Here is a 16,304-nt window from a genome sequence, read left to right on the forward strand (position 1 = left end):
GAGGGAGCTCTAAGCTCGCTGAGAAGAGTCCAGTCAGCTTTGAGAATCTCCGTTGCCATTTGGCCAAGAGTTATCTCTGGCTGAAACCCCTGAGACACCTGGTTATCAACCTTTTGCACTTCATCGTGATCAGGCTCAGTGCAAAGAAGAAGACGAGTCTCTTAATTCAAAAGATCGGCAAATTCAAGATCTACTCCCTGAAGTTAAAAAATACCAACTGTTTCAAGCTAAAAAACATTTAATTTCGTGTGGAAGAGGGTAACCCTTACCAGCTGTTGCTAAATACTGCGTTAGCGTAACTTTGCCTAAAATAGACCATTTTATTGTGTTCATATCAAGTCCTCATTTTTTTCAAGACGTTGCCCACGGTACGCGCACGCTGAAGTTATGTTTGGGAGAGGCAATTAGTATGCCTAATGTTGTACGCAATATGGTTGCAGCGAGGATAATCAAGCAATACGTATCATATTGCAAAGAAATCGCATTCAGCCATTTAAGTGAAAGAGAGCTGTACAGGGTTTTAAAGTATTGTCCCGCCCAACAGAAAAAAGCACTACAGGGCCTGAACAACATTAGCGCTGATGGACTGCGTGGAGTTGAGAAGCTTGAAAATGTTATCAGGAAGCTTGGAGAAATGGGCAAGAGTTCTGAATGGGTAACTGGAGTGATTAACCTTTTGATGGCTTTCAAAAGTTACCTGAAGGACAGCTATCGTCTACAACGTCTGTACTTCCTCAAGGTGTCCAGACCACTGCACTATGGACGGTTTGCCTTGAGTGGTCCATCAGAGCCAGAGTTTTCTGAAAAATGTGATCATTCCCATGATTTGGTGTGCAATGACTATGAACGTCTTTACCATCTAGAAAGTTTGATGAAGAATTCTTTCTCAGACCATGTTGTTTTGTACAGCAGTGACGAAGATAAGGAAGATAAACTTCACGATGTGCAAGTTTCTCTGGAGTCAATCTATGCCTGGAAACGTCATCTGCTTCGGTGCTGATTATTTCACACTTTGTGTCTCTTATAGCAGTTCCTGTAAGTGCGAGTACTGGTGTTGGGCCTTAACGCCGATAGGAAAATTTCCAAGCCCGCCGTAAACAAAGATTTGGCTTTTGTGACAGTTCTCAGTGCTCAGAAGTGAAAAACAAACTTGCGGTCACACGATTATTTCATACTTTGTGTCTCTTGTAGCAGTTCCTGTAAGTACAAGCACTGGTGGTGGGAGGAGTATTAAAGTAGTTTGTAAGGAAACCAATCTTTGCAAATGCCATAGCCGTAGCCATAGTAATTTTTCTTGGATAATTCTGTCCAAGGGGGAAAGGTGCAATGAGGTTAACCCTATGTAAAGCACCAACCCGTAAGACAAGGCCAGACCACAACACTGGGAACTACGAGCCCTACTCTTTGCGATAAGTGTGTGGGTTCTTTAACGTCCCCTGCTAACCATGTAACACTGGAGATGTAGGAGAAGGGGCCTACGGTTTATAGTCCTTATCCGAGAAGACTTGAGCGTCTAACCATTTGCATATGTAACAAGAGGCCTAGAAGCCTTAACGCGGATGGTTTTTGCAGTGATCATCGTTAGTTTCTGTGCGAAGAGTGAGGCGCGATAACGAAATTAAGTGAAAATGGTGAATGTTTTTTTTCAAAAGGAAAGAGAAAACCTTGGTTGTTGTTATCCCACCCCCACCATCCCCCCCCCCCCCTTCCTCTAAGAAGGTGGACTTATCAATCATGGACCTCGGGCCATTGACTTTTTGTGGCAAAAAGTCTGGGCATTTTTTCTGTGCGAAGATTTTTTGGAATGTTACTAAAACTGGGAATCTGGGAACGGGGAACCGGGAACGGGAGTCTGGGGACGAGTGTACAGCGTTAACCCGCCTGACAATTTAAAATGGCGGACAGAGGAAAAGAAAAAGGTCTGGCAACCAGTTATGAACACGCGCTCTTCGGAGCAAACAGGCTGAAACAGCGGGATATGGAAGTGAAGGGTTTACCTTGGAATGTTGACTTCATAGATTTAGTTTTTCTCTGACATACATTGCAGGTTCGATAGAAACCCAATCTTCGAACACTTTGCCTAGCCAATTTAAAAATAAAAGCGATTCGTCTTATTACACTCAAACGACGACCAGCTTCCCTTTTATATTCGGTCAGTACAAAATGCACACTGCAGACCGGGTGCAAAATGCAGACCAGGTACAAATGCAGACTGCAGACTGCAGACTAGGTACAAAACGCAGACTGAGAATGAAGACTGTTTTTTGTGAAATACGTGATAACGTGATTTTATAACTTACTAGGTGTCACGCAATCTGCGATGTTCTTGTTGGGTCTTTTGAGGAGGAGATGGATCTATTTAATTACATAATAATTTTAGGAAAATCTTTCTTGTGGACTTGTCGATGTAAAGAAACATTACCTTACTTGAGTCACTTCATAAGAATTTTGCTAACTAAACATGAAGCTGAAAAACACACATATTTCACATATATATAGTCTTCTCACATCGCACGCGAGGTCAGAAGTAAACCCAAGTCACGCAATTTTCAAGGAGCAAAGATCAATCATTTTGTAGGCAGAATGCTGGCTCTTCACGGGGTCAAGAAATTTATAGGAAAGGAAAAATGGAAGAAGACTTAAAGCCAAACTGTTCCTTCGTCTTCATATATTTTGAATGTCCAAGGGTGAACCACACAGTGATTGTCACATATTAATAAATGTGTAGCTAACTAGTTACCAAACAGCAACAACAAAATTAAACAAATGACCAGTCGCGAAAATGACGCTTCGCTTTTTTCCATAAGAATTCGTCAAGTATTCTTCATTTGTATTTAAGACACACTACACGTGTAGGGAACTTTGACACTCAGTAGTTCTTTAATTTGCTACAAGTTTCCAATTCACTTGTTCTTAGATATTTTTACGTGTTGTTTTAATACTTAAATCCCGCGCGCAAAGTGTGAAGACTATGACTTTGAAGGCTTGAAATTCTAGTAAAGAAAGAATATGGCCAAGAATAATCCCCAATCTGGAAGATGACCACCGAGAACACTTGGTAATTCATAAAATGACATGTTACAGCATGATATCACTTATTGGACGAAAACAACAGTCGAAGATAACCGGGGGAAAGCGGTTGAGTGACACCTGGTAAATTATAAAATCACATGTTATAACGTTCTTGACGAAAAAACAGTCTCTATTCTCAGTCTGCGTTTTGTATCCAGTCTGCAGTCTTTATTTTGTACGTGGTCTGCACTTTGTACCCGGTCTGCAGTCTGCATTTTGAACCTAGTCTGCATTTCGGTACCCGGTGAGCAGTCTGCAGTCTGCATTTTGTACTGACCGCTTTCATATCAGTGTTTACGCTCTTTACGGCGTTCCGTCCGCCATTTTGAATTCTTATGGTAATCACCGCTGTGCACTTGTTCCCGTTCCCGGTTCCCCGTTGCCGGTTTTCCGTTCCCCGTTCCCCGTTCCCCGTTCCCCGTTCCCCGTTTTAGTCACAATCGATTTCTTGGGGGAAATTTCCTAGCTCCCCGTAAACAAAGATTTGGCTTCTGTGACAGTTCACTTTTCCTTTATGCCACGATGACATTTCCGACGATTCTTCGGCGACACCCTGCACGTGCTCAGAAGTGAAAAACAAACTTGCGGTCACACTATCTTAAAATATCGGATGTTACTAAAACTGGTAACGGGGAACGGGGAACCGGGAACGGGAGTCTGGGAACGAGTGGACAGCGGTAACCCGCGTGAAAATTCAACATGGCGGACAAAAGAAAAGAAAAGAAAAGGGAACAATTTGGGGAAATGTGAGGAAGTGTTACGGTTGTTAACGTGAGTTTCTACCAGCTGTGCCACCAGATCATGGCCCATTATGTTCTTGTTAGAGCAGAGTCCGATTGGTACTGGAATAAACAAAGCATGAAATGGCGCCTGGGGTGAAAATCGAATCGGTATTATCCGGTATTATCACAAGCTACGTCCGCCAATCGGTCAGGCCACAGTATTTCTTACAATTTCAAGCCTTCATAGTCTACTCATATCTTCTCACTTTGTGCGCGAGCTGTCATATCAATATTTAAAAATAGCAACACGCAATATGATATCGAGGACAAGTGACATAACATATGAGCATTGAACGTGGGTCGTCCGCTGTCTTCGCATTCGGAAGCTAGAAAGGGGGCCTTTCGGAGATCGGCAAGTGAGCTGGCAAATCAGGTGAGCAGCAGATAAATAACATGTGGCCGGACGCTTTGTTAAAGACAAAATATATGAAGAAACGACCAGGGAATATTCCACAATGATGCTAATGTTGGTGAAAGATGACCGCGGAAAAGCGCCTGCGTGACACTCGGTATGTGTTTAGATGACATGTCACGTATCAGACGGAAAACAGTCTTCATTCTCTGTCTGCGTTTTGTACCCAGTGTGCAGGCTGCATTTTGTATCTAGTCTGCATTTTGTACCCGGTCTGCAGTCTGCATTTTGTACTGACCGACTGGGGTACCATGTGATAATACCGATTCGATTTTCTCCCCAGGCGCTATTTCATGTTTTGTTTTTCTCAGTACCATATTGGGCTTTGAGGCACAGCCGGTAGAAACTAAAGTTTGTCACCGTAACACTTCCTTACATTTCCCCAAATTGTTCCCTTTTCTTTTCCTTTGTCCGCCATGTTGAATTCTTAGGCGGGTTACCGCTATACACACGTTCCCAGACTCCCGTTCCCGGTTCCCCGTTCCCCGTTCCCCGTTCCCCGTTCCCCGTTCCCCGTTCCCCGTTCCCCGTTCCCCGTTCCCCGTTCCCCGTTACTAATTTTAGTAACATCCGTTGAACTACTAACGAATGAATTAAACTTGTCAAACTATAAGCTTTCTAGGGAACTATAAACTTCCAGTAAAAGCATTTCTTTAAGATTTGTTTCCGCAAGTGAACGTTCAATTTCAGAACGCCAAAACTTATAAAATATTTCTTGAGAAATTAAGTTTCGCAATTTCGGCCAGCCGACCCACCAGACAGGGCGTCGCCAAACATTTTTACCCTGCGTTTGGGCATGTACTAAAACCCGAAACAACGAAACGAAACGACCGGAACGAAACTACTGAAACCACCGAAACAAGCGAAACGACCGAAACGAGTAAAATAGTAAGTAAATAAATAAGTTTAAAAAAAGCCTTAATCTCTAGCACGTCACTATGGCAGCCGGATCTCGTACCCAGATCCTGCTCTTAAGCCACATGTGTGACATTATGACATCACAAACCTGAAAGGTGGATGAGCGCAAGCGTGTCGGGCAGGAAGACATCGAGAAAAAGGTGGGTATTTTCACATTCTGAATGGTATTCTAGCTAAAACAAGAAATCTAATTTTAAAGAAAGGTTTTCTGGTCGTATCGTGAATTCTTAGACGGTGGCGAATCGAATGGTCTTTTCGAGAATGACTTTGCAGCATTCTTCGTGCGAACCAGGACTTTCTTTAATATATATCTCTAAAGAAAAACGAGGGCGACTTGACAGGCTTTAATCATATTAACGTCAGGCGTTCGTGACTCCTGCAGCTCTCAGAGCAATTTCTTATTAGGCGCTCAGCTCTTCACGACTACTCTTGGGATTGTGTTTCCGTACATCCTGGGCTCGGCGTTGTCGATTCGCCACCGCCTAAGAATCCACGATACGACTAGGAAACCTTTATTTAAAATTACATTTCTTGTTTTAGCTAGAATGCCATTCAAAATGTGAAAAATACTCACCTTTTTCTCGATGTCTTCGTGGTCGTCGTCGACACCCTTGCGCTCATCCATCTTTCAGGTTTGAGACGGTAACGATGGGTACGGGATCAGGCTGCCATAGGAACGTGCCAGAGATCAAGGCTGTTTTTTTTTTAACTTTTTCGTTTATTTACTCATTATTTTACTCGTTTCGCTCGTTTCCCTCGTTTCGGCGGTTTCGTTTCGCTCGTTTCGCTCATTTCGGTCGTTTCGTTTTGGTCGTTTTGTTTCGTTGTTTCGGGTTTTAGTACATGCCCTGTGTTTGTATTTGTTTAAATTTCGCGAGTTTACGTCCTGTTTTCACAATTGAAAAATGTTAACCTTGGAACGTCGAATAAACCATTCTGACCACAAATCACGGTGTTTTGGTAAGCTGTACAGTTCGGGGTTAAGTTAGTTTTCTGACAACAAATCGTGGCCATTTGCCTAGCTGCACCTCGCAAAATTTATGTTTCAACTTGTTTTCAATTTACTTTCAAATTTTGGGTTTCCCTTTCATTTTATGGCATTCAATCTGAAATCTATAGTCCACATACCACGATTTTAAACATCTCCGGGGAGGAAGGAAAGGACATAGAGGAGACACCTCCTTTATCTTGAGTCGTCGCTAAAAATTATCGGACATGTTCTAGTTACACTAGTGATCACTAGTTACGTTTACGCTGTGTAACGCAATCCAAGTCCAGTCTGTACGAGATTTTCCACCTAGTTTTGTAGGTTGCCAAAAGGCCGTATTTTCAGGCCAGAATGGTTTATCTGTTATTCGATCACACAAAGCATGCAAAGTCCGCGCGCAGTTTTTAGTAAACTCGGGCGAATTTTTCTTCCCTTGCACAAATAAAAAAGCAGCTAATATTTGAAAAGGAAAAAAATTGAATTGTGAAACACGGCCACTGTTCCAATCTTTGATTACTACACCAGTAAATACCCTCAGTGTGGTGGGTGAGGTCATTATTTAGTGATATGACCTCACAATGACTTCTTGATGACGTCATAATAACATCACTGACATTTTTTGATGTAATCTCACTCGTGGTCACTCGTGGTCACTCGTGAGTACTTTTAGACCCTATCGTTATTGCCACGTTACTAACCTCGAATGTACAAGTGATGAAATTGTTGGAGGCATCTTTAAAGAACCTACCCCAAAATTAGCCAATACAGGGATCAATGAATTCTTGAATACAAAGAGTGAAAGAGATTTAAAAATGCTGGGTAAAGTAGTTAATGGTATTGGACAACGCTAAAACATTTAAGGGCATCGACAAGGAACTACGTGTTCTTTATGGTCACCCGTTAGTCAGGGAAGAAATGGAGAATCGAAGAATTCAGTGGCGTTTCAATTTGGAAAGGGCCCCATGTCCACAAAGCTGAAAGTCTCATAAACATAACAATCAAATTATGTGTTCCTTTGATGTGTGTTCCTTGTTCACTAATGTACCGCTTGATGAAACAATTCAAATTTGTCTCAATAAGTTGTACTCTCTCCCTGAGCCTCCAAGATTACCACGACCAGCCCTTAAAACTTTGCTTGAGTTTGCAACGAAGAAAAGCCACTTCATATTTGACGGACAATATTATGGTCAGGTTGATGGTGTTGCTATGGGGTCACCATTGGGTCCTGTTTTAGCTAACATTTTTCTGTGCCATTTCGAGGAGCAGTGGGTGAGTAATACAGTGGCCTGTCCATCCATTTGGTTTCGATATGTAGATGACACTTTCTCCTTGTTTGACAATAAGGACAAAGCTACAAGTTTTCTACATTACCTCAACAACAGGCATCCCAATATCAAATTTACTATAGAACTCGAAGAAAACCAAGAGATCCCATTCTTAGATGTCCTCATCAAACGCCATCAAAATGCCTTTTCTACAACAGTACACCGAAAAAAGACCTTCACAGGTCTTTACACCAAGTGGGATTCTTTCACACCAAGAAAGTACAAAATCAATCTGATCCGCACTCTCACTTATCGCTGTTTTCGCATCTGTTCTACATTTTCTTCATTACAGGCTGCTCTCTCTGATCTAAAGAAAACACTGCTTCTAAATGGTTACCCGAAAGGCATAATTTCCTTCAATATGAATGATGTCTTAAACAAGCATAGGAACAGACCTTCCGAAACTGTTACCACGGTTCCCAAGAGAGATGTAATCCTTGTGCTTCCTTATTTAGGTTTCCGAAGCGAAATTTTTAAACGCAGTCTTAAATCTTGTGTTAATAATTTTTTTGGTTTCGTCAGTCTTAGGTTGATTTTTCAGAACACTTGCCGAGTTAAGTCCTTTTTTCCTTACAAAAATCGTTTAAATCGCTCGCAAAAATCTAAAGTCGTATACAAAGCCAGCTGCTGGGATTGTGACGGCTTTCTATATCGGCAAAACAAAGCAACGACTGCATGACAGAAAGGTCGAGCATTTTAAAGCCCTTACGCAAGTGGGTCACGCTTCCGCTGTTGCTGATCACGCAATCTCCACCGGCGATAACATCAAATGGGACCATTTCGAGGTCTTAGCTAGTGGACAATGTGATTTACATTGTAAATAAAAGAAACATAATGACTTAATGACAATGCTAGCAGTGAAAAGCTCTCACTTTATTAGCTATCACCTTTTGTTTTCGTTATTGGTTAGTTAGTTACCAGTACCTCGCTTTGTATTTTTAAGTTTTAAATTTTTCGTTTTTTTTGTAACCGCCACTTCTGAAGATGCGTGCTGTAGCATGCGAAACGTCAAGAAAATTTTAGATTGTTGTTCCAAACCATGCGTAGCTCATGTGTTATGTTTGTTGCCGCTGTTTGCATTTTATTTCTTGTTAAATCTTAAAACTACAAGGTAAATGGTAACATAAAAATCATTTTTGGCATGTTTTTAATAACAAAATCGTTGCAACAGCGCTTTTAGCGTCTCTGACACCCTTCCCCTGGTTCAGCTAAAATACAGTCTAAATACCTTTAGCTCACAACCAGAAACTAATCACGTGTTGAATAGGCTTGCCACTTCCATTTCATAACATAAAATGTAGGGGTAGCCACCCGTTTTTTTCAAGTTATTGATCTTTTTTGAAAACTTTTACGGTGCCTGTTACATTTTTTCCTGTCACCTCCCCAGTAAGTAAGACATTTGCGTATCTCGCTCTTGTTTTGCGCGCGCACTACGCCATCTGCAGGTACATGTTTACAGTTGGATTTCAGTATAATTTTCGGTAGATAACAGCCAGTTTTTCAGCTGAAGACGTTAACATTGAATGGTTAGCGATACGCCACTGTTCTGGTGTTAATGGTGTAAGTACAGGTTCATAAAACTTGATTTGGCCACAGTAGGAAAATTCTGCTTTCATTTTAATTAATCATGTACTTGGTAGCGTAGTTGATTGCATCAATGTCAACCCAGCGCGCGCGTGGCTCTTGAACCATGCCTTGCGTGATGCGCAGAACGTTTGCGCACTAACAAAAGTAGGCACCGTCCTTAAACTTGACGTTTCGCATGCTACAACATACATCTTCAGAAGTGATGGCTACAAAATATGACGATTTTAAAAGACTAAAACTAAAGCGAGGTATTGGTGACTAGCTAGACAACAATGAACAAAAGAAACTACATCCGGGGTGAATTAATAAAGAAGAGTTTTTCACTACCGACGTTTTCATTTAGGGCCGGTTTTAAGTCCCGTATTAACAATGTTTCCTTGATTTGACACTGTAAATCACATTGACCACTTGCTAGGATCGCAAAATGGTCCCATTTGATGTTGTGACGGGTAGAAGTTGAATGATCAGCAACAGCGGAGGCGTGACTGACTTGAGTGAAAGCTTTGAAGTGCTCCGTCTTTCCGTCATGCAATCTTCTTTTGGTTTTACCGATGTAGAAAGCATCACAATCCCAGCAACTGGCTTTGCAGACAATCTTCGATTTCTGCGAGCGGTTGAAACGATCTGTGTAAGGAAAGAAAGACTTAATTCTGCGAGTGTTCTGAAAAATAACCCTGAGGTTGACGAAACCATAAAACTTATCGACACAAGATTTTAATCGGCGTGTAATAGCATGGCTATGGAAACCTAAATAAGGTAAAACAAGGATTACATCTTTCTTGGAACTGTGAGAGTAGGTTCTGAAGGCCTGTCCTTTGTTCAGTACATCATTAACGTTGTAGTTAATAACGCCTCTCCGATAACCATTTTGAAGCAAGGAATTCTTCAGATCAGATAGAGTCGACTGCATTACACCTTTTGCTGTTCATTTACAGAAAATATCCATTCATTTGAGTCCAAATTTGTTTCATTATGGTCAATATACTCTCATTAACACCAATATGACCTACATTTGCGCGTAAGGAACGTTCAAGGATAACACTTGCATATGTATCAACATTCAAAATCATCAAAAGATAAACAATAGCTTCCTTTGACATTCATTGGCTGTAAATGTATTTTCAGTTTTGTCGAAAAAAAATTCGTTGTCACGAAACGACAATCATTTAAACTTTTGGACAATCCTTTTTCAACTAAAGACTGTCATTAACAGAATTTGCACGAGCACTCACAATCAATAGCCCTTTTCACGGTTACCTTTGCTAATTTACATTACAATAAAATCTAACATGTATGTGAGGCAATTTCGGGCTATTTTGTAGTTTTAGCCCGAAATTGCCTCGCATCCACGTTGGATTACATGGAAAAATTAACCATGAAAAGGGCTATTGCATTATTATACAACCATATTCGTGAAGGTGACAATCTTTAGTACGTTGAGATAGAAATTACCGTGTTTTCACCTAAAAAAACAATAGCTCATTCGCGTAATTCTTTTGAACAGAGATATCGCGCCCAATTTTCCTCGAAAATTTGATTATAGAACTAGGGACCGTGTGTACCTTTTATTAATCGTATTTTCACATTCCTCCCCTTGCAGATATACATTCAGCCTCTTACGAACCTTTTGCGTACAACTCAGAGGGCGCACTACAGTATACATGTGATAAGGTGACAGTAAGATTTCCCCACAAATGCCACGAAGAAATAGAATCCCATTTGAACACAGCGAAAGGATAATCAAGGCCTAAATGCAGACAATGGTATCGTTGCATGCAAACATATTTGCCACGATGCCGATAAATTCTTCAGCAAATTTGATATTCTCTCTTCCAAAAATAAATGTTATTATGGCTGTAATGTTTGTCTCACCGTACTTAAGATTGTCACCTTCACGGATATGGTTGTATAATAATGCAATTGATTGTGAGTGCTCATGCAAACTGTATTATTGAAAGTCTTTTGTTGAAAAAGGATACTCCAAAAGTGTACATGATTGTCGTTTCGTGACAACGAATTTTTTTCCGACAAAACTGAAAATACATTTACAGTCAATGAATGTCAAGGGAAGATGTTGTTTATCTTTTGATGATTTTGAATGTTAATACATATGCAAATGTTATTCTTGAACGTTCCTTACGCGCAAATGAATGTCATATTGGTGTTAATGACAGTATATTAACCATAATGAAACAAATTTGAACACAAATGAATGGATATTTTTTGTAAATGAACACCAAAAGGTGTAAAGTGGATTTTGAACAGATAATACAGGACTTAAAACCCGCCCTAAATGAAAACGTCGGAAGTGCAAAACCCTTTCTGTTAACTGTTAACTGTTAATTTAAGATTAGAATTGTGATAGAAATGTCAAATGAACTATACCCAGAAAGCAAACAAAACAAGTTTCCATTTCTAGTGCAACAATCACTGTCATATAGACCTTGACCTAGAAATGTAAAACGATACATGTGCCTGCAATATTGACTAATACAGTGATTTCAGGAGCTTTATCTACTGGTCAGCAGAATTACCCCAAAAAGGTTTAGGGATGCTGGAAGGACATCATTTGCATATCATTTGCATAATCTGCACCACAACTAAAACCCAAAAGATTGCTCACGCAATCTCCGGGTAAAAAGAATGCTTTCGCAATCTCCGGGTTAAAAAAATATTCCAAAAAGGAAAATGCCATTCTTCTGTATTTTGAAAAGCCTTTTAAATAAGCAGCAATTATTTTTCATTTCACGGGCACTTCAAGAATTTCCATATTATGGAGTATCGGCAAACGCACGTGTTGCTTAAGGAGCATCGAAAAGCGTTCATGTTGTTTTGCAAGCGTCGTCAAATCAGGTCGCCGATATACCGAAGAAATTCGTCGTACATATCTACTTAAGGACGGTGCCTACTAAATACAAAGGTTTTTGCGCCAGGTTAGGACCACGCGGAAAACTGAAGTAGATCTTTGCAAGGGCTATAAGAATCCACATAGAAAAATTGGGGTAGCCACGCATCTTTCCGAGATAATTAGCCTTGAATCTCTACAAAAATGCTGACATCAGCATTTTTTCTGAAAAAAAGAAGGAAAGGACATTTCCTCACAAATTTCCTTAGAATTCGCTTTTACATACAGAAAAGCAAACACATTTATAAAGATCTTAAAACTGCATGATAAATGGTACCATAAAAACCATTTTAGGTATGTTTTTAATGACAAAATCGTCGCACCAGCGCTTTTAGCGTCTCAGACTTCCTCTGGTTCAGCTAAAATGCAGCCTAAATACCTTTTGCTCACTGGCAGAAACTAGTCACTTATTGAATAGGCTTGCCACTTCCATTTGATATCATAAAATGTAGGGGTAACCACGCTTTTTTTAAAGTTATTGATCTTTTTTGAAAACTTTTACGGTGCCCGTTACATTTTGTCCTGTCACCTCCCCAGTAAGTAAGACATTTGCGTATCTCGCACTTGTTTTGCGCTCGCACTACTCCATCTGCAGGAACATGTTTACAGTTGGATTTCGGTATAGTTTTCGACAGATAACAGCTAGTTTTTCAGCTGGAAGACGTTAACAGTTAGTGGTTAGCGATATGCTGCTATTCTGGTGTTCCTGGTTTAAGTACAGGTTCATTAAACTTGATTTGGGGTCACCGTCCTTAAAAGCTGAATAATACTCACACAACCTTTCATCTGATCTATTAGAAACAAAACATGAAAACTGTGAGAAGTTAATGTTGCAAAATATAAGACACTCACCTCGATCAATCCCAGAGAGAAGCTGATACAGGAGTAAACCACTCCACGAGGAAGCCGAGATTTTCGTTGGTCGTCGAGGATTATCGGCAAATCATTGTTGATACGAAGTATTCCCGAGAGACCACAAAGTATATTTCTGTTGTGCTGATTGGCTCCGAAGTACATTCTATTGTTTCTACTTACTATCTTTATTTTCAGTGTTCTGTAGTGATTCCGAGATCTTTACTCACCATTCACTTCTGAAAATTACTTGGGGATCATTCCTGGGTGATTTCCTGTCTGTGGATCATTTCGGCAACTGTTTTTTGGGGGTCAATTTTTGATATGATGGTTAGGGGCATATAAAGAGTTATCTGGCGCAGAAATACTTCTTCTCTTGCGATATGTTTCTCTTTTCGATATGTCCTGAAGGTCTAAGCATGGCTCGACGGCTACCGTTTCTCAATAAAAGTATGTGCAATAAAGGAAAGTTATGCTCTGAGTTGGGTCGGGTCGTTCCGTCCGTCCGTCCGGCCCTCCCACTCAGAAACTACGGGTAAATAACCTCAGGTGTATCTCATTACATGGCAATTTTCCAATTGCCATACGTTTCAAGTGTCAGTGCTCTTGGTTCGATCTTGGTTGACAGCCAATGTTTTACTTCTGCTCAGTATTTTTTATCCGAACTGACCGAAACGAAATTTGACATCCAAATGAAAATTTCAAGTGCTTACTACAGTGCTACTAGTAGGTTTTTCATCACCGTAACTTAGTAAACTCTTCATGTCTAATATAGAAATTATTGCAAACTGACAAGCGTAATTATTTCTTAATCTTCTGCCCTGCTTTATTGTAGTGAATATGATATACTGATCGTAATCAGGCGTGAATTGATCACTCGCAGAATTATTTCTCTTTCGAGCCAAGAATAATCTGAAGAGAAGGCTCGCATAGGTTTCTGTTGATCTGTTAGTCTGGTTTTTGGAATCGAGTCTAGTTCGTTTGCTAGATGTTTGCCACAAATAAGAAGTACATAATCCTTGTTCTAGATAACAAAATGATCTTTTCCTAGACAATCTTCGTAGTTAATGTGGCTAGTCGCGTTGGCGTGCTTGCATGTCTTACGTATGAAAGAAGGCTGGCATTAGAGCTGTGACGTCACTAAGTATCACATACGTGAACACTGGAAATGAATAGAGTTCTTCACCTTAGGGTTAACTGAACAAAATCGCCTTTGTCAAAAGTACTATTACCAGTAGCATCTGTCGTCTAGCGGTGAATCTTGTCAGCTTAAGTGGGCTTAGGTACCCTGACGACGGAATCAAAATAAATCAAACGGCGAAACCATAATCTGTCGAGCGAAACCGACTTTTGATGGATGAAACAAAGACTTGTGAGGATCACAAGGCAAGGAGAAGGACAACGTCTGTGTTGCTGGAGGTTAAAGAAACGAAGAGATGTTCAACGCTTGTGAAACCTCTAATTCTTGCCATCGCTCTGCTGATCATATGTTGTCTTATTCTACTGAATCTCTACTTGATTGAGCGATCAAGACCCAAGGCAGCAGCTGCAGACAAACGAGTCGAATCACCTTCACGGTCACCGGCACCAGAAAAATATTATGGAGGATCATGCTGGACAGCAGAATGCCTACATGCCGCATCAGGTAAGAGCGTTGGTAAATCCCCGGGCAAATCTGATTTATTTTCGTGCCACTGAAAAGAAATCTACCAAATGTAAGTCACACCAACTTAAGTAACCCTTGCTTCATTAATTTGATACTGGAGGCATCGATATTAGAGCAATAATTCACCTCCCAATGTTGCGGTGGATAATCTTGGGCACTTTATTTTTAGCTGAGTGTCCCTTATTTGTAGAGGGTTAGCCCGCCTCGGCTAAGCCAATTTTCCTGAAATATTAAAGGGATATGATCACGGCGGTGGTCACAACAATGGATGAATGGATAGATAACCTCGATGAACAGGACAAGAGCGAAAAGCTAATGCGGGGTTGCGTAGGGAGATCTGTAGCTAAAATATAAACATAAAAACTGTAAAATATACACAAAATCTCCAATCTAGGCTAGTAAATCTTGCTCAATCTTGAATTCATAAAGACACGGCATTCATGGAAAACAGCTTTGTTATTAGTACATAATTTTTAGTGCCTCTTTTTAAACTGCTAAATTATTATTTTGTTATCGAAGACGCGCATTTTTTGTCCAATAGGAAAAGAGGAAGGGTCCTATCTCTTTCAGAACTGTTTGTATGTTGTCAAAGATTTCTACTCAAAGCCTTCACTTAATCATTAACTTTCTACACACTGTTGTAAAGTCAGGCCTTATAAGGTCAACGACCGTTCATCAGAATAAATCTGAGAGGAGCCAGACTTAGCATCCAGCCTGCACTGGAATTTCTTCTTGTTTCCGTTAGCAGAGTTAGTAACTGAGAAGTTCTGGATAAATGCCATGAACGTCAGTGGGCTAGTCAAAGAACGTCATCCGGTAGTCGGCCAGTAATCAGTTAAACTTTTAATTATATATTGGGCCAGAAATATATATGAGAGGTAATTTGGCCTCTCTTCTCTTAGAGAATTTCCTGTTCATGAAACGTGCACCACGTTTAAAGGTCACGAAGTAGAAGTATGCCCCATGTAATACGTCACTTCCATGTAATACGTTACTTCCCACCTTCAAGGGCACAAAAAATCGTTTTTTCTTTTGTTTCACAAAACTGGAGTCAGTCATTTTATCTAATGTTTACAAAAGAAAAAATTTAAAAATCTCAAAAAGCGGCTGAGTTATTCAGAAAAAACGTATTCTTAAATGAAGTTAATAAATCAGGAAGGTGTCATAATCGCTTAAATCGAGGAAACCGCCAGGCGAAATTTTCGCTGCAAACGCTCATTTTGGAGCTCGTATTTCATGTTATTTGGTGTTGTTTACATCGCGCATTTCACAAAATTTGCAAATAGAGGCCCTTTACGCTTGCTTTCTAGAGGAAAATTCCAAACAGAAAAACGTCCTTGGACCGAGGAAAAGAAACAAAGAAAGGACCCATTTCTGTGTTGGAAAGAAACGAAAACACCTTTCTGAAAGCCACAATGGTTCTTTAATCAGTATACCTCAAAATTCACAGTTTTTCAAAAAATTGTTTTTCGCTTTTTCAGATAGATCTTATTGGGATCTTTCAATAAAAAAATTCTATGAAAAAAGATTGATTCAAAGTTATGAACGAAAAACGTCTCTGCATTAATTACCTCGGCCAATTGAGAGCTGTCAACGGATGTCTCTGGGTTCCTGGAGGTGGTTTAGAGCCATTTTGGCGAGTTTTACTTTCTGGCGGTTTGGTTCCCCTAAGAGAAACGTTTCTCTTTAGGGGAAGCAAACCGCCAGAAAGTAAAACTCGCTTAAATGGCTCTAAACCACCTCTAGGAACCCAGAGACATCAAAATAACGCAATGCAAATATAGGGTAAACCATTTT

At 40.3% G+C, this 16,304-nt stretch overlaps 2 protein-coding genes across 4 annotated transcripts in view; one reads left to right on the forward strand and one right to left on the reverse strand.

Moving 5' to 3' along the window:
* Nucleotides 1-7,557: 7,557 nt before the first annotated feature.
* Nucleotides 7,558-13,776, reverse strand: LOC149116725 (uncharacterized). The gene is made up of 2 exons (XM_089282479.1): nt 12,842-13,776; nt 7,558-9,708 (listed from the first exon to the last, which is right to left on the reverse strand). Exons 1-2 carry the CDS (start codon nt 13,004-13,006, stop codon nt 9,496-9,498), a joined length of 378 nt encoding a protein of 125 aa, XP_089138605.1. The 5' UTR covers nt 13,007-13,776; the 3' UTR covers nt 7,558-9,495.
* Nucleotides 13,777-13,886: 110 nt separating this feature from the next.
* Nucleotides 13,887-16,304, forward strand: part of LOC110055076 (endothelin-converting enzyme homolog) — a 104,067-nt gene continuing 101,649 nt past the window's right edge. For all 3 annotated transcript variants that reach the window (XM_089282475.1, XM_089282477.1, XM_089282476.1), the window contains exon 1: nt 13,887-14,486. In XM_089282475.1, coding sequence (XP_089138601.1) covers nt 14,195-14,486 — 292 coding nt within the window. In that variant the 5' untranslated portion in view covers nt 13,887-14,194. The remainder of the gene's footprint in view (nt 14,487-16,304) is intronic.

The sequence above is a fragment of the Orbicella faveolata genome, unplaced genomic scaffold (genome assembly GCF_042242905.1).
Source record: "Orbicella faveolata isolate gen_17 unplaced genomic scaffold, um_ofav_v1 contig_12, whole genome shotgun sequence".
Taxonomy (NCBI): domain Eukaryota; kingdom Metazoa; phylum Cnidaria; class Anthozoa; order Scleractinia; family Merulinidae; genus Orbicella; species Orbicella faveolata.